Source organism: Oncorhynchus mykiss, chromosome 19 (assembly GCF_013265735.2).
Source record: "Oncorhynchus mykiss isolate Arlee chromosome 19, USDA_OmykA_1.1, whole genome shotgun sequence".
NCBI lineage: Eukaryota > Metazoa > Chordata > Actinopteri > Salmoniformes > Salmonidae > Oncorhynchus > Oncorhynchus mykiss.
In genome coordinates this window covers 37,706,493-37,725,432 of record NC_048583.1, presented here as the reverse complement: position 1 = coordinate 37,725,432, position 18,940 = coordinate 37,706,493, and the positions used below count along the sequence as shown (strand labels likewise).

General features: G+C 41.4%; 1 protein-coding gene across 7 annotated transcripts in view; it reads left to right on the top strand.

Annotated features, from left to right (window-relative positions):
• Window positions 1–18,940, top strand: part of stxbp6 (syntaxin binding protein 6 (amisyn)) — a 159,829-nt gene that overhangs the window by 95,828 nt on the left and 45,061 nt on the right. For 3 of the 7 annotated variants that reach the window (XM_036954740.1, XM_036954741.1, XM_036954739.1), the window contains one exon: window positions 752–909. In XM_036954740.1, the coding sequence (XP_036810635.1) occupies window positions 752–909 (158 nt within the window). Of the gene's footprint in view, window positions 1–751; window positions 910–3,084; window positions 5,585–18,940 lie in introns of those variants that run through there. The other 4 variants (XM_021574105.2, XM_021574104.2, XR_005037709.1 and 1 more) reach the window with 3 other exon arrangements.

Here is an 18,940-nt window from a genome sequence, read left to right as displayed (position 1 = left end):
AAAGCAAGGATTGTTAGCGTAGTGCTAGTCGACGGCAGGAAACGCTCCCCAAAGCCGTAGATGAATAGCTTGCCAGTTTGAAACATCCGCAGGGTCGGTGCTATCGGAGGAAGACCGTGTTCTGTTATTTCCTCTCATCCACACAGCTGTGCCGCCAGCGCAAGCGGTTCAAAGTCGAACACACTTGTTCCCGCTCTGCTATTATCACACCGTCTGAGAGGAGGAAAAGAGAAGGAGCTGCCACTAAAGTTTTACTAAAGAAAATCAGAATAATAACCCTTGAGAAAACCTGGAGCTATTTGGAATGCTTTTAGTTAGCGGGTTGGTCGTTTCATTTCATTTGAGAGAAATGGCGTGATAGACAGATCTAAGCTTTGTAAACGAGGAGTGTGACACGTTTATTTCATTGGCTCATTTCTTACAGGAAACCAACCTCTGTAGAAAAACTCATTAGCTGGCTTCCTAGAACGTCCCTGATTGGAGTAACCCTGTTTTTCACCTGTTCCTTGTCAATAATCAAAGTCCGGCCAGGGATGCTGAATGAAACATCAACATTAACTACTAATGCAGAGCATTTCTGTAAGGCTCATGTCACTGCTGCATTGAGTTATTTTGTTGATAGTGATTCATACTCTGTTGCAACTGCAGCACCTCACCCTCTTCTCCACCAAGGCCCTGTATAATGTATTATATTTATCTCTTTTCCCCTCTGTCTTCTCCCCCCCGCTCCCCATTTCTCTCTCCTCTCCAGGTAACAGTATACTCCACTCTGCAGCAGACAGTGTGACCAGTGCTGTACAGAAGGCCAGCCAGGCTCTGAACGAGCGAGGGGAGCGGTTAAGCCGGGCGGAGGAGAAAACAGGGGAGATGAAGAACAGTGCTGAGCAGTTCTCAGTCACCGCACACAAGGTGACACACACACACACACACACACACACACACACACGTCACATATCAGATCATTACAAGGGCTTGGGGAATTTTTCCTCACCACATGAACTGAACAGATCAAATGTAGGCCCTACAATAGGTATACGCTATAACATTGCTAAAACATAATCACACATTACCATATAGTGAGTGATACCATGTAACCCACATTTCCCAATTGTATTTGACTAACAATTCATCCCATCTATCATGAAAATGTAAACTCGGTAGAAGAAAGATCTAACAGTGTTCTACTTCTTGAGGTGATTCAGTTGAAGTGGTTAGTTTGTTGCTTCTGGTTCACTATAGCTTGATGTTCTTGTTAGGAGTCCCCCTCTCCACAGTGCCTTCCTCTATTCTGTCCATCCCAGCTCTTCTCCATGGGCTTCTCTCATCCTCTCCATCCAACTGTATCCCTCACACAAGTAAAACGAATCACCTGCTGCTTAATGTTGTCATTAGCATAATATGGTTTTGCTACAAAAACGGGAGGAAGAAATATAATGAGAAATGAATCATTCTCTGCTTCTAGCACGCGCCCACGACTGTGATCAATTCCAATAACTTTTTAAGTAGCTAGCAATTTTTTCCCGAGCCTGCTTCTGTCATCTCCTGTAAAAACGGGTTCGTCCCACTTCGGTTGACCCACTGTTATATCCACTCTGGACTGGAACGCCAATGAATTTGTTTATAAAACAGTTCACATTGCATTCATTTTGAACACATTACTGCAATGGCGGTCTAATTGAAAGCCATTTGACGGGTCATGGTCAGCCTCTCACTGTTAACAGATAAAGACCCTGTGGTGTGAAATGAATCAAGCTCATGGGAACACTCTTTAACTCAGAGAATGGCTCTTTAACTCCCCATGCCATACATGCCCAGTCATCCACTTCCCTATTCGGCTCCCGCTATTAGATGCTTAATTGTACGGGCTATTTAATTAATTGGTTGTCTTGCACTTTTTTTTAAAGTTAAGACTCACTTAAGCATGTACAGTATGTGACTGTGTTAAACTGCAGCCCTATACTTGGATAACCACTGTCATTTGGTGTTAGCTAGCTACAGTAAATGCATTCTGCAATGTATTTTCTGCCTGGGGATAACATTAAACTAAAATCCTTCAAAACATGAAGTAAATAATCTTTCCCCCTCTTGAGTCTTGATGTTAAGTAAGAGTTGGGAACGTTGTATATCTGCCAACTATTGTACAGTAAGAAGGTTTGTGGTTAGAATCTTGTAAACGTTTCCCCCTTGTCATGCCATTGAACAAGATATAATTTCTACCTGTGATCCAGTATTTTTTTGGTTGAAGTTGAGAGCATGTGCAGGACTTCGTAACAAGGAAGAAGTTCTGTGTCAAGGTGACCTGGAGCGAGAAACCGCACTGCAGGTTCGGTTAGTCCGTCTCTGCAGTGTCTCCCACCTGCTTAGGCTCTGTGACAGTCCCAATTGCAGCACTGTTGTGCTCTCACCATTCCCACAGCACGGCTGTCTGATCTGTGCTGCAGCTCTGCTGCCCCCACTTGTTAGCTCTGGGGATTTCAACCGCCTCTATTTTTAACTGTAGGCGCGTAAAGTGTGTCTGTGTGCGCGCACGTCTCTGTGTGTGAATTAGATTGGTGGCCCTGGCCTTTTCTCTAATGAACCTCCAGCCAGGCCTATTAGAACCCTTGTTAATGAGCCAGGGTGATGAAAACACTGGGGCCTGGGCCTCTTACCAAGCCTGAGGAATAGCACCACTCTAATAGCTATCATTCCTCTCTGCCTAGAGAATAGACCATGTTCTTTTACTCACCATGCCAACCATGTTAGCTTCCACCAGTTGGGAAAACAAAGCAGCATCAATTAGTTTATTTGACTTAGTTGGTGGTTGGTTTTGAATGTGCTAGCTAACTTAAGAATTGACTGGTTAATTGACGGATTAATAGATTTTGCATCTCACTTTGTTTTGATACTTTTTTAGGCAGATTTTTGAATGATTTGTGGCAACCCCAAGACATCTATTCAGAGGGGCTGTTGAAGAAATGTTTAGTTAAATAGCTTTCTTGTTTGGTTTAGTCACTGTATAATGTTTATATATCCCCACAGCTTACTATTGTTGACATGTAGCCTACTTTTTGTCCCCTCTCTCTCTCCCTCCCCTCTCCACAGCTGGCCATGAAGCACAAGTGTTAAACCATTGCTAAGCCTTCGGGAGTAGGGTTCCGCCAAGAGCGCCAGACGCCATTAAGGACGGATTTCTGATTTTATTATTCTTACAACTTTTAACATGCTTACTCTTGTTAACAACGGTAACATTTACATTTTGTGTTGTTGTGTAGCTACCTTGTTTCTAATGAAGAATATATGATGACGTTGAGGGGGGAGAGCTCAGACAGTTAAGAGCAAAAGTTTCACAGCCTCCATTGCCCCCAAAGTACTCCATGACTTTACGTAGGCAAACCATGGAAATGGTCACTGCCATCCCCAACCTAGACAAACACACACACACACATTCCCCCCCCCCCCCCCCCCCCCCCCCCCCCCCCCCCCCAAAAAAAGGACCAACTCTTCAACTCCGCTGTCTCTCTCAAAGAAGTAACTTAATATATATACAGTGCTGGAAAAGGAGAATTTAACAAGACAGAAGAGATTGGATGACGTGACACATGCGTATCACATGATGGCTATTTCCTGTACTTGGAGACAACAATGTACATCCCTGTATGTGAACATTAACTTGTTAAACAAATGTTAGATCTCTTTTGCCATTTGACTATTTGGCATCACACTGTTGTAAAGGCTCATTGGTGCATTCATTCATTGCAGACATAGTACTAGCCAAATGTGTGACGGACATGTTGCTTCAAAAACCTCCTGCTGGAAGACTATATTTCAACTAAGATGGTATGAAATGGGCTGTTTTCCAACTAAAAAGTCTGAGTGACCAAGTGTTCAGGTGCATGGTCTCTGTCAAAAGGTTGAATGAAACCTACAGAGTAAAGACGAGCATTTAGGCTTTACTTTTGGTAACATTTCCGAAGGGTTATTGAAGCACTTGGTTGTAAGGACAAGATCAGACTGTTTATTGTAAGGTGAAAGACTACAGTGCCATTGTAAATTAGCTTCAACTGTTGTTAACAAGCTTATAGACCTGTAAATTCATTCTACCACAATCTCTGAAAATAATATTTCCATTCTAACTTGGTCACATCTTGTAATTCTTGTTTAATTGGGGTTTATGAAATGTTTTCTGTAAAACAGCTGACTGACATGTCTTCACTAGCGGCATTGTACAGTATTGGTGTCCATTCACTGACTGTGTAACCGTGGCTTCATCACAAACAAGTAACCACCCACAGTGTGGGTATGTTTATTACTTTTAGATTCTATATGTCTTGCTGTTACAGTGCACGGACAACCTTACCTTGCAGAGCACTGTTAAGTTCTTAATGAAATTCTCGTTGCCTCAACTTCTAGTCTGCTTTAGTCCTAACATTTTGGATATTCATTGTTTTTAATAAAAATATTGAAACTATGTATTATGGTTCTGAAAGTTTGGGGGGTTTTTGCTAGTGCAAGCCCCTTAGTTGGTCTCAGTGAATACGTTTATTATCCTTCATTTTTCATAGGACCAGATGAGGTCCCTAAACAAAGTGCAATGGTTCTATATTGGTGCCTTTTTAAACAGTCTTTTATTAGTTCTTCAACAGCATGTGGTTTTACTTGAGCAGTCTGATTGTGTTATGACAACACTCGTGGTAACCCAGGCGAACAGTGCCTTGCTATATTGATAACCAAAGGGAGAAAGTAAAGTATGTTTTGTACCAGGTTTGAAAGAGGGTGTTGCTTAAGATGTATGGTGCTTGTTGGAAGTGAATTGTGTGAGGAATACAGAAGAAGAAAAGGCTGAATAGGTGGTTATTACAGAATGAATAGGTGGTTATTACAGAATGAATAGGTGGTTATTACAGAAATAATAGGTGGTTATTACAGAATGAATAGGTGGTTATTACAGAATGAATAGGTGGTTATTACAGAAAGAATAGGTGGTTATTACAGAAAGAATAGGTGGTTATTACAGAAAGAATAGGTGGTTATTACAGAAATAATAGGTGGTTATTACAGAATGAATAGGTGGTTATTACAGAAAGAATAGGTGGTTATTACAGAAAGAATAGGTGGTTATTACAGAAAGAATAGGTGGTTATTACAGAATGAATAGGTGGTTATTACAGAATGAATAGGTGGTTATTACAGAATGAATAGGTGGTTATTACAGAATGAATAGGTGGTTATTACAGAATGAATAGGTGGTTATTACAGAATGAATAGGTGGTTATTACAGAATGAATAGGTGGTTATTACAGAATGAATAGGTGGTTATTACAGAATGAGTAGGTGGTTATTACAGAATGAGTAGGTGGTTATTACAGAATGAGTAGGTGGTTATTACAGAATGATTAGGTGGTTATTACAGAATGAATAGGTGGTTATTACAGAAGGTCTCAATACTAGTCAAATCTAATACAGACAAACACCATTATTTTCAATTAAACATAACAGACCAATACGTTTTAGTTTGAATGTAACATATTGAGTTATTTCAAAACATCCGTCTCGTTGTCTATATCAGATTGCATACCATCTAAATAAATAGAAATTGTCTCAAGTCTCTCTTTACATTTTTGACAATGTTTTTTGTGTGGGGGGGGTGCATTTCACAATAAGGCCAATAGACTAGAAAAGTCATGGGAAAGGCCTGATGTGTATAGGTAGTGGTAAGGAGTAGTGAACTCCATGTAGTTCAACTAGTAATTTAACTACATTTTGCAGTAGCTTGGTGGTAGTTGAACTAAATTCAAATCTTGGTAGTGTTTTTAGTGTTTTCATTACTTGTTTGCTATATAGTGGTGTAGGTAACTAATGGAACTACACAATACTTTTTTTGCAAGAAATAAAATATATTTAAAGTAGGCAAACATTTAGTTTCTTTTTCATCATCAGACCTGCCTAATCACTAGAAACATACTTTGTGTTTAATAGGCTAAATGACACATTCAGTTAACACCTGACTCCAGAGTGAACTTGCATTTTGTAGTCTGACATTTCAGATTTAGATGGTCAATATATCAAAGTAGTTTGAATGTACTGAACTACTTTTTCAAAGTCACTTTCTTTAGTTAACTAAACTATATTTGTATTAAGGGTAGCTTTAGTGTACAGTGCTTGGTATATTTTCTGATAACTATATTTTCAGAGTTACTTCTCCAAATGCTATATACTGTAGGTCATATCCTATAATCCACTGCTTTACTGGGGTCCCTTTTTGTAAGAGCTAACATTATCACAATGACACAGCATGTGTGCAGGCTTATGTCTAAACATCTACACTGAAAAAAATATAAACTCAACATGTAAAGTGTTGGTCCCATGTTTCATGAATTGAAATAAAAGATTCTTGAAATTCCAAAGCTTATTTCTCAATGTTGTGCACACATTTGTTTACATCCCTGTTAGTGAGCATTTTATTCTTTGTCAAGATAATCCATGCACCTGACAGGTGTGGCATATCAAGAAGATGATTAAACAGCATGGTCATTACACAGGTACACCTTGTGCTGGGGACAATAAAAGCCCGCTAAAATATGCAGTTTTGACAATGCCACAGATGTCTCAAGTGTTGGCATGCTGACTGCGGGAATATCCACGAGCTGTTGCCAGAGAATTTAATTTAATTTCTCTACCATAAGCCGCCTCCAAAGTTGCTTTAGAGAATTTGGAAGTATGTCCAACCGGCCTCAGGCGCTCACCACATGTAACCACACCAGCCTAGGACCTCCACATCTGGCTTCTTCACCGACGGGATTGTCTGGGTGTGGAAATATTTCAGTCTGTAATAAAGCTGTTTTGTGTGGAAAAACTCATTCTAATTGGCTGGGCCTGGCTCCCCAGTGGGTCAAACTGGCTCCCAAGTGGGTGGGCTTGCCTATGCCCTCCCTCCCAGGCACACCCCTTGCGGCGCTCCTGCCCAGTCACGTCGAAATCAATAGATAAAGGCCTAATTAAGTTATTTAAATTGGCTGATTTCCTTATATGAACGGTAACTCTGCAAAATCTTTGAAATTGTTGCATGTTTTATATTTTTCTTCAGTATATATTTGACATATCACAGGTACTGCTTTTCTCAAATTCACCAACAGATGGTGACGCTAGTGCAAACAAGTATGTCTTTTGTGAACCCTCAATACATTTGAGTTCATCATATATTCATCCCAAATACATATATGAATGTTCTTGTGAAGTTCAAGTCTTAAGTTATCTTAATGTTTGTATTGTATTTGTGCCATTTCAAGATCACCAGTTATAGGCGTGCTGAAGGGACTGCAGGTGTGTACAGTGGACCCTAACATGCCAAACTATTCTTTCTGTTGCTACAACTTGCAGATTTTCTTGGGGGGGATAAAGGTGTCCGGTTCTTTAAAGCTGACAGATGTTTTCTTGTCTATCCCTTATTCCTATATCAAAGTTCTCCAAAGTTTTTTCAATGGAGTGGAGGAGATGATGGTGGGCGGACTGAACCTCCGACTCCATCGAGTCGCTGTCAGTTGATACTTTTAAGAATGTAAGTTCTTAACCCTTACAGTGTACCTATCCCCCTGCACATTATAATGACCTTTGGCAGTGATTACAGCTGTGCATCTTTCTTGGTAAATCTCTTAAGAGCTTTGCACACATGGATTGTGCAATATTTGCATTAGTCTTTAAAGAATTCTTCAAGCTCTGTCAAGTTGGCTGTTAATTATTGCTAGCCTGCCATTTTCAGGTCTTGCCATACATTTTCAAGCCAATTTCTTCCAAAACTGGAACTAGGCCACTCGAGAACATTCAAAATCTTCTTGCTAAGCAACTCCAGTGTATATTTGGCCTTGTGTTTTAGGTTATAGTCCTGCTGAAAGAGGATTTGTCTCCCAGCGTCTGTTGGAACGCAGACTGAAAAAGGTTTTCATCTAGGATTTTGCCTGTGCTGAGCTCTATTCTGTTTCTTTTTATCCTAAAAAAAAACTCCCTAGTCCTTGCAGGTGACAAGCATACCCAGAGCATGATGCAGCCACCATCATGCTTGGCAATATGAAGAGTGGTACTCAGTGATGTGTTCGATTTGCCACAAACATAATGCTTTGTATTCAGGACATAAAGTTAATTTCTTTGCCACATTTTATGCAGTTTTACTTTAGTGCCTCATTGCAAACAGGGTGCATGTTTTGGAATATGTTTTATTCTGTACAGGCTTCATTCTTTCCACTCTGTAGGTACTCCACAAAGCTAACCTAAATGACAATGTTGTTGATCCATCCTCAGTGTTCTTCTATCATTGCCATTAAACTCTGTAACTGTTTTAAAGTCACCGTTGGCTTCATGTTAATATCCCGGAGTTGTTTCCTTCCTCTCCGGGAACCGAGTTAGTAAGGACGCCTATATCTTTGTAGTGACTGGGTGTGTTAACACACCATCCAAAGTGTAATTAATAATGTCACTGTGCTCAAATGGATATTCAGTGTCGGCTTTTTTATTTTTACCAATCTACCAATAGGTGCCATTCTTTGCAGGGCATTGGAAATCCTCTCTGGTCTTTGTGGTTAAATCTGTGTTTGAAATTCACTGCTCGACTGAGGGACCTTACAGAGAATTGTATGTGTGTGGTACAGAAATTAGGGAGTCATTCAAAAATCAATGTTAAAACACTAGTATTGCACACAGAGTAAGTCCATGCAAGTTATGTAACTTGTTAATCACATTTTTACACATGAACTTATTTAAGCTTGCCATAACAAAGGGGTTGAATACTTATTGACTTAAGACATTTCAGCTTTTACATTTTTTTATTACACTGAACAAACATATAAACTCAACATGCAACAATTTCAAAGGTTTTGCTGAGTTACAGTTCATATAAGGAATTAAAATAATTGAAATTGAAATAAATGCACTAGGTCATAATCTATGGATTTCACTTGACTGGTAATACAGATATGCATCTGTTGGTCACAGATGCCTAAAAAAGAAACGTGGATCAGAAAACCAGTTAGTATCTAGTGTGACCACCATTTGCCTCATGCAGCGTGACACATCTTCTTCACATAGAGTTGATCAGGCCTTTGATCAGGCCTGTGAAATGTTGTCCCACTCCTCTTCAATGGCTGTGCGAAATTGCTGGATATTTCCGGAAACTGGAACACGCTGTTGTACACATCGATCCAGAGCATCCCACACATGCTCAATGGGTGACATGTCTGGTGAGTATGCAGGCCATTGAAGAACATTTTCAGCTTCATGGAATAGTGTACAGATCCTTGTGACATGGGGCCATGCATTATCATCCTGAAGCATGAGGTGATGGTGGTGGATGAATCGCACTGCAATGGGTCTCAGGATCTTGTCACAGTATCTCTGTGCATCCTAATTGCCATCTATAAAATGCAATTATGTTTGTTGTCTAGCTTATGCCTGCCCATACCAAAACCCCACCGCCACCATGGGGCACTCTGTTCACAACGTTGACATCAGCAAACTGCTCACCCACACGCCGCTGTACAGTTGAAACCGGGATTCATCCGTGAAGAGCAGGATTCTCCAACGTACCAGTGGCCATCGAAGGTGAGCATTTGCCCACTGAAGTTGGTTATGATGCCGAACTGCAGTCAGGTTAAGACTCTGGTGAGAACAACGAGCATGCAGATGAGCTTCCCTGAGACTATTTCTGACAGTTTGTGCAGAAATGTTTGGTTGTGCAAACCCACAGTTTCATCAGCTGTCCGGGTGGCTGGTCGCAGGTGAAGAAGCCGGCTGTGGAGATCTGTGGAAGGCGCGTTAGAAATGGTCTGCGGTTGTGAGGTCGGTTGAACGTACTGAACGTACTGGAGGAGGCTAATGGTAGAGAAATGAACATTCAATTCTGTGGCTACAGCTCTGGTTGACATTCTTGCAGTCAGCATGCTAATTGCATACTCCCTAAAAAGTTGAGACATCGGTGGCATTGTGTTGTGTGAGAGAACTGCACATGTTGGCCTTTTATTGTCCCCAGCACAACATGCACCTGTGTAATGATCATGCTGTTTCAGCTTCTCCATACGCCATACCTGTCAGGTGGATGGATTATCTTGGGAAAAGAGAAAAGCAAATCATTTGAGAGAAATATGCTTTTCGTGCATATGGAACATTTCTGGGATCTTTTTATTTCAGCTCATGGAACATGGGACTTTACACTTTACATGTTGCATTTATGTAAGTAAATGTAAGTATTTCTAAATTCATAATTCCAATGACACAATCTCAATTAATCCATTTTAGATGTAGGCTCTAACACAACCAAATATGAAAAAGTAAAAGGGTGTGAATACTTTCTCCAGGCACTGTATGTACCGTGGAATTGAGAAACCCAGCTACCTATACCCTAAAATCCCTCCATACCTTAGACACTATGACAGTGGCACTGTTTAGCCAGACATTCTGTGTATACTACTGTGTGTCTTTCCTGCTGTGAGACTTCCATCTGCCAGTCTTCCATCTGCCAGTAGTAGGTCCTTATTAAACATTATTGATTGTGTGGCACTCTTTGTACTGGAATTAATTGGATGACTTCATTCTGGTGGACTAGGAATGGAGTGAACTGACATTCATGACCACCGGTTAGTAGAATGTCTGTTGATATAATCAAATAGTCGGTTGCACGTTTCAATGTAGGAAGCCCCCTCAGCAATGTGAATTGTTACTTTCCTACAATAATACTCCGATTTTTAGGAAGTTGCTAATGACGCTATTCAACTTTATTAAATTATCCATGTTATTCCACAGACCAGATCTGGAGAAGTATACGGTAATTATATCCTTCAACAATAGCACAGCAGGCAGGACTCAAATCCACTCCCAGATGAAGACTTACATTTGGATGGCAGGCACAAGCGAGCAGAATTGAATCTTGTCAAAGCATCTATATTATCCTCCTGTTCTCATCCACCCACTAATAGTGCTTTAATAGCATAATTAATGATCCTGTCACTTTGACATGCAGGGGAGTGGGGTACAGTAATGATGTAGAAATACATTATCTATCTTTACTGCCCGGGAGGGTAAGTAAGTACCCCATAAAAATGCTCCGGAGCCGGGCTTTGCTGTCATGACTCGCTCCCCAAACAGGCACTGAATCATCCTCTCCTCCATTCCTCCTAAAAACCTCTCAATAGCCCACCTGCCCTGTCATAAAGGGGCTTGGGCCTGTTCCAAGGCTAATGGGACTGCTGCAGTCTCTCCTGTCCCAATGCACACCAGCACAGCTGTTAATGGTCAAAAGACAGAAAGTTAGCTACAGGTAGTTCACAGCGATGTTCAAGCTAAACCTGACCCTGTCCTCACTGGTGTCAGTGTTCTGCTTTAGCTAAGCCTAGCTTGGCATCTATTTGGAATTGGGAACCCATCTGTACCTGGTTTCCCCAGATCTAAATTAATCTCCAATAAAAAGCAACTCCAGAAAAATCAGTTCAGTGAGACAGGTCCTTGGGGGATTATTTATTATACTGCATGCAGGGCTGGAGGAGTGATGCTACTGTACTTTAATATTTTACCACTAGGGGTAGTAAAGCCCTGTCAGAAATATTCCACTACCCAGCCATACAGTATGCCAGGGATCATCAACTATGTATATTTTCCCCAGATTTTTTTTCCTTGAGCGGCTGGTCAGGGGACCGGAATGCGTTCCACAGGGATGCTGACCAATGTTGACTCCAATGCTTCCCATAATTTCCCATGTCAAGTTGGCCGGATGTCCTTTAGGTGGTGGACCGTTCTTGATACACACAGGAAACTGTTGACGGTGACAAACACAGCAGCCTTGCAAGTTCCTGACACACACAAACCGGTCCGTCTGGCACCTACCACCATACCCTGTTCAAAGGCACTTAAGTCTTTTGTCTTTTCCATGTACCCTCTGAATGGCACATATACCCAATTCATGTCTAAATTGTCTCAAGGCTTAAAAATCCTTCTTTAACCGGTCTCCTCCTCTTCAGCTACACTGATTGAAGTGGATTTAACAAGTGACATCAAGAAGGGATCATAACTTTCACCTGGATTCACCTGGTCAGTCTATTTCATGGAAAGAGCAGGTGTTCCTAATGTTTTGTACACTAAGCGTATATATTATGCGTGACAATACTTTGGAACAGATTTCCAAAATAAATCTAAAAATTGCTCAGAAAACTTGGGGGGCTAAATAAAATCATCCGCGGGCCGCCAGTTGAGGAACCCTGCAGTACGCTGTGGCTCTTTATTATATTGCCAATTGATCACCAAGTGTAATTATTTGTGTGTGATTTGGTCTTGGTGGATACATTGACTGTAGTGGAGAGGTGTGAACCACTGGCTGATTGAGGGAAGTTCGATAACTTAATAATTGTGTCAGTGAAGACATTGAGGAGAAAAGTAGATTTAACAAGTGACATTGAAATCTAGCATACTCCAGTGAATCTACTGAGCTGCAGGTGTAGCAGATGGTCTGTCCTGAGAGGATGTATGTAGACTGGCACTGTCCCATTTAGACCCAGAGAAAAACCTATTGTTCTATTTGGACTAGATTAGGGAAATATTCAGTGCATTTGGAAAGTATTCCGACCCCTTGACTTTTTCCACATTTTGTTACGTTACAGCCTTATTCTAAAATGTATTAAAAATAATAATCATCAATCTACACACAATACCCCATAATGACAAAGCGAAAACAGGGTTTTAGAAATGTTTGCACATTTATTAAAAATCTAAAACCGATAACTTATTTTGATAGGTATTCAGACCTTTTGCTTTGAGACTAGAAATTGAGCTGATCTGCATCCTTTCCTGTTTCTACAACTTGATTATAGTTCACCTGTGGTAAATTCAACTGATTGGACATAATTTGGAATGGCACATACCTGTCTATACAGTCGAAGTCGGATATTTACATACACCTTAGCCAAATATATTTAAACTCAGTTTTTCACAATTCCTGACATTTAATCTTAGTAAAAAATTCCCTGTCTTTGGTCAGTTAGGATCACCACTTTATTTTAAGAATGTGAAATGTCAGAATAATAATAGTGATTTATTTCAGCTTTTATTTCTTTCATCACATTCCCAGTGGGTCAGAAGTTTACATACATTCAATTAGTATTTTGTAGCATTGCCTTATAATTGTTTAACTTGATTCAAATGTTTTGGGTAGCCTTCCACAAGCTTCCCACAATAAGATGGGTGAATTGTGGCCCATTCCTCCTGACAGAGCTGGTGTAACTGAGTCAGGTTTGTAGGCCTCCTTGCTCGCACACGCTTTTTCAATTCTGCCCACAACTTTTCTATAGGATTGAGGTCAGGGCTTTGTGATGGCCACTCCAATACCTTGACTTTGTTGTCCTTAAGCCATTTTGCCACAACTTTGGAAGTATGCTTGGGGTCATTGTCCATTTGGAAGACCCATTTGCGACCAAGCTTTAACTTCCTGACTGATGTCTTGAGATGTTGCTTCAATATATCCACATCATTTTCCTCCCTCATGATGCCACATATTTTGTGAAGTGCACCAGTCCTTCCTGCAGCAAAGCACCCTCACAACATGATGCTGCCACCCCTGTGCATCACGGTTGGGATGGTGACTTCGGCTTGCAAGCCTCCCCTTTCTCCTCCAAAGATAACTATGGTCATTATGGCCAAACAGTTCTATTTTAATTTCATCAGACCAGAGGACATTTCTCCAAAAAGTATGATCTTTGTCCCCATGTGCAGTTGCAAACCGTAGTCTGCACGTAGTCGGGATTGATTTGCACTTAACGCACCAAAGTACGTTCAACTCTAGGAGACAGAACGCATCTCCTTCCTGAGCGGTATGATGGCTGTGTGGTCCCATGTTGTTTATACTTGTGTACTATTTTTTGTACAGATGAACGTGGTACCTTAAGGCATTTGGAAATTGCTTTTCTGAGGTATTGGCTGATTTCTTTTGATTTTCCCATGATGTCAAGCAAAGAGGCACTGGGTTTGAAGGTAGACCTTGAAATACATCCACAGGTACACCTCCAAATGACTCAAATTTGGTCAATTAGCCTATGAGAGGCTTCTAAAGCCATGACATATTTTTCTGAAATTTTCCAAGCTGTTAAAAGGCACAGTCAACTTAGTGCATGTAAACTTCTGACCCACTGGAATTGTGATACAGTGAATATACAGTTATAAGTGAAATAACCTGCCTGTAAACAATTGTTGGAAAAATGACTTGTGTCATGCACAAAGTAGATGTCCTAACCCGACTTGCCAGAACTATAGTTTGTTAACAAGACATTTGTGGAGTGGTTGAAAAATGAGTTAATGACTCCAACATACAGTGCCTTGCGAAAGTATTCGGCCCCCTTGAACTTTGCGACCTTTTGCCACATTTCAGGCTTCAAACATAAAGATATAAAACTGTATTTTTTTGTGAGAATCAACAACAAGTGGGACACAATCATGAAGTGGAACGACATTTATTGGGTATTTCAAACTTTTTTAACAAATCAAAAACTGAAAAATTGGGCGTGCAAAATTATTCAGCCCCCTTAAGTTAATACTTTGTAGCGCCACCTTTTGCTGCGATTACAGCTGTAAGTCGCTTGGGTTATGTCTATCAGTTTTGCACATCGAGAGACTGAAATGTTTTCCCATTCCTCCTTGCCAAACAGCTCGAGCTCAGTGAGGTTGGATGGAGAGCATTTGTGAACAGCAGTTTTCAGTTCTTTCCACAGATTCTCGATTGGATTCAGGTCTGGACTTTGACTTGGCCATTCTAACACCTGGATATGTTAATTTTTGAACCATTCCATTGTAGATTTTGCTTTATGTTTTGGATCATTGTCTTGTTGGAAGACAAATCTCTGTCCCAGTCTCAGGTCTTTTGCAGACTCCATCAGGTTTTCTTCCAGAATGGTCCTGTATTTGGCTCCATCCATCTTCCCATCAATTTTAACCATCTTCCCTGTCCCTGCTGAAGAAAAGCAGGCCCAAACCATGATGCTGCCACCACCATGTTTGACAGTGGGGATGGTGTGATCAGGGTGATGAGCTGTGTTGCTTTTACGCCAAACATAACGTTTTGCATTGTTGCCAAAAAGTTCAATTTTGGTTTCATCTGACCATAGCACCTTCTTCCACATGTTTGGTGTGTCTCCCAGGTGGCTTGTGGCAAACTTTAAACAACACTTTTTTGGATATCTTTAAGAAATGGCTTTCTTCTTGCAACTCTTCCATAAAGGCCAGATTTGTGCAATATACGACTGATTGTTGTCCTATGGACAGAGTCTCCCACCTCAGCTGTAGATCTCTGCAGTTCATCCAGAGTGATCATGGGCCTCTTGGCTGCATCTCTGATCAGTCTTCTCCTTGTATGAGCTGAAAGTTTAGAGGGACGGCCAGGTCTTGGTAGATTTGCAGTTGTCTGATACTCCTTCCATTTCAATATTATCACTTGCACAGTGCTCCTTGGGATGTTTAAAGCTTGGGAAATATTTTTGTATCCAAATCCGGCTTTAAACTTCTTCACAACAGTATCTCGGACCTGCCTGGTGTGTTCCTTGTTCTTCATGATGCTCTCTGCGCTTTTGACGGACCTCTGAGACTATCACAGTGCAGGTGCATTTATACGGAGACTTGATTACACACAGGTGGATTGTATTTATCATCATTAGTCATTTAGGTCAACATTGGATCATTCAGAGATCCTCACTGAACTTCTGGAGAGAGTTTGCTGCACTGAAAGTAAAGGGGCTGAATAATTTTGCACGCCCAATTTTTTTCAACTTTGTTAAAAAAGTTTGAAATATCCAATAAATGTCGTTCCACTTCACGATTGTGTCCCACTTGTTGTTGATTCTTCACAAAAAAATACAGTTTTATATCTTTATGTTTGAAGCCTGAAATGTGGCAAAAGGTCGCAAAGTTCAAGGGGGCCGAATACTTTCGCAAGGCACTGTAAGTGTATGTAAACTTCCGACTCCAACTGTATACGGTCCCACAGTTGTCAGAGCAAAAAACAAGCTGTGAGGTCAAAGGAATTGTCAGAGCTCCAGAGTTCCTCTGTGGGGATGGGAGACCCTTCCAGAAGGACAACCATCTCTGCAGCACTCCAGAACAAGAATAGACTGACAAGTTTCAGAAAAGTCTTTATTTCTGACCATTTTGAGCCTGTAATCGAACCCACAAATGCTGATGCTCCAGATACTCAACTAGTCTAAAGAAGGCCAGTTTTATTGCTTCTTTAATCAACACCATAGTTTTCAGCTGTCCTAACATAATTGCAAAAGGGTTTTCTGAACGTAGCCCAGCAGATGTCATTTGTATCTATACACATATGAAAGCAATACGTTTTCTCCCTTAAAGTAAGATAGTTTCTCACCTATTGGCATGTGTATGTTTACATGTACAGGTGTGGATGTGCACGTTCATTTGTTTGGTTACTATACCATATGAAGCCTCAGCACAACCATCATACGGCACGATACTAACCACTTGAGGAGTGAGACATGAGTCGAGTCACCTTCAATGTTGCATTGATATTCCAGTCAGCCAGTTGATGATGTCATTAGTTCACAGAGTTGGGTGGCAACCTTGCCTGCAGTCAACTTTTTAATCTTCCAACCTAACCAAAGTTCTACCAACGCGATTAGACAAAAAGAGTCTGGCTTGTACCTCTTTTTCTCTCATTATGGCTATTTGCCTTTCACAGTAATGGTATTTCTGTTTCCTGGCGAGGTACATTATACCCAAAGAATTGTACATAACTTCAACAGGATATTACCTGCATGTGCCTCACAGGTGTTTCAGAAAAGTGGTTCCCTTATGCATCTTGTCTGGGAACCACTTTTGCCCCTTTTTTGAGGGGGCTTGTCATTATTTGTCTGTCTGTGTACTCTGTATAACATTAACATCATTACTCAGTGGTGAACAGGCTGTACAACCTATGCTATAACTAAATGTAGTATTTTACAGTCAAGTTTCATGGTAATGTAGTAGTTTTGATGCCTAAAAACACAAGCTAGGAAGAACTTTAAATGTTAGGCTTAAACGCCATGACTTTTCTGATGAATTATTGGTGGGTGTCACCAGTGTGTGCGTACTTGAATGCGTAAGTGTGCGTACTGTGTGTGCTTACAGTATGTGTGATTGAGGAGGTGTAGTTCAGAAATCACCTCCGCGACCTGCCCATAGTGACTTGGCAGATGTGAGGTGTGGAACAGCTGCTCAACTCTAAATCGGGCCGCCCATCCTTCTCCCATCCTCCCCTCTCTGCCTTTGCGTTCCTGTGGAGTGCAATGTCAGCCACGCTGGAGTAATCATTCATTATCCACAGCCTCATCCAGCATCCCTCTACCTCGCTCTCTCTCTTTCGCTCTATTTCTACAGTTCCTTGTCTATCCCTCTCTACCTATTCCCGTCTTCCCATTGCTCCTACAGAAGGTCGAAAAGAACAGAATGGTCTGTGTTTGCATCTCTGCACATATGTCTGCACCTGTGTGTGGGAGTGGCCGATGCGTGTGGTGTTATACTGTACACAACCAGATAGGATGGGGAGTAGCAAACCAAAGTCGGCGGTTCTGTGTCTATAAATAAGTGGTGTGGGTTATTTGGGAGCCGGTGGGTAAATATGTGGAGTGGTAAGTCACTCATTTGACTGAGTGTAAATACCAGCTTGAGGTCCTGGTGGAGATCAGTGCTTTAAACAGAGAGAGGGGGGGTGAAAACAGGGGTGGAAAAATAAGAGCTGCACTGACCCACTTCTACTCCTTACAGACCCTTGGGGGTGTGTAGTGTGTGTATGAGGAAGTGTTTGGAGTGGGAGCATTGTCTTCCTGTGTGTGTGCACTTGCACAGTTGGTGTGCAAGCATGCTCCTGTATGCTTCACATTTCCCTTCACTAAGATCACCATATCCCACCTCTCCCTTTCCAACACACTCTAGCTATGATTTAATATCATATTCCCTGCACTTTGTTCCAGGGAATGCAGTCAGTGCCAGCACTCTTTATTAACTTGCAGGGAAGGATACAGATTGCCTCCATACACGCTAAGACAGCCAATCCCTCATCACAGAGCAGTCGAACCCCCATTCCAGGTCCCAGTCACGACCTCATTACATGAACCAGTGGGCTTTTCCATTGCCACATGTCAGATAGGACGTTAGTACAGACCGTTAGTGCTGGTGTAGATTGAGCTGTGGCCTGTGGTCCCTGGATTCATGTGAAGGGGTTCACACACCGTAACACACATCCCTGACCTGTTCCACTGTAGCTGTAGTACTGTAATAAATTATGAGCTCTGCTGCATTGGCTATAAAATAGTAGTTGTCCATACAAAATCACTAGGTCATTTGAAAGTACTGTGTCCATAGTCACTTGGCCATAAGAAATCAGTTGAATTTACAGTCCCGATAACCCTATAACTGATACCTGCAATATGGACAAACAAATAATGCTTAGCGCCCTACCTATACACACACACACACACACTTCTCAATAGCTTGTGGTGGTCTGTGACGGATGGCTGGTCATTAGTCGTCCTTACATAGATCAGCCTGTCTCAGTCAGCCTCTGTTTACATTGATCCACAGGGTGAGAGCACTGATTGAATTCGGCCGGCCGCCCAGCCGTGTGTCTGTTGTGCGCGTGTGCCTCATCAACCTTGTAGCTTTCAAAGTGCAATGTGTGTGTTCATGCAAGGGTCTGTTCCTGACAGTGTGCTCAGACCGTGTCTTTGATACCCTTGTTACTTTGAAGGATATTCAAACTATCGATGCTGAGTATGAGCTGCCTGGATATTTGGTATTCAGTACACACCCCACAGTTTTGCAGTGCAGGCAGCGTGAACAGACTAAATTGAGCTGGAATATGCAGGGGGAGAATTCATGACAAAATCGGTCACTTGCAATTTTGTCTTTGATACTTCAGCCACAGCCTTTTTACTATTCCCAAATATCACTG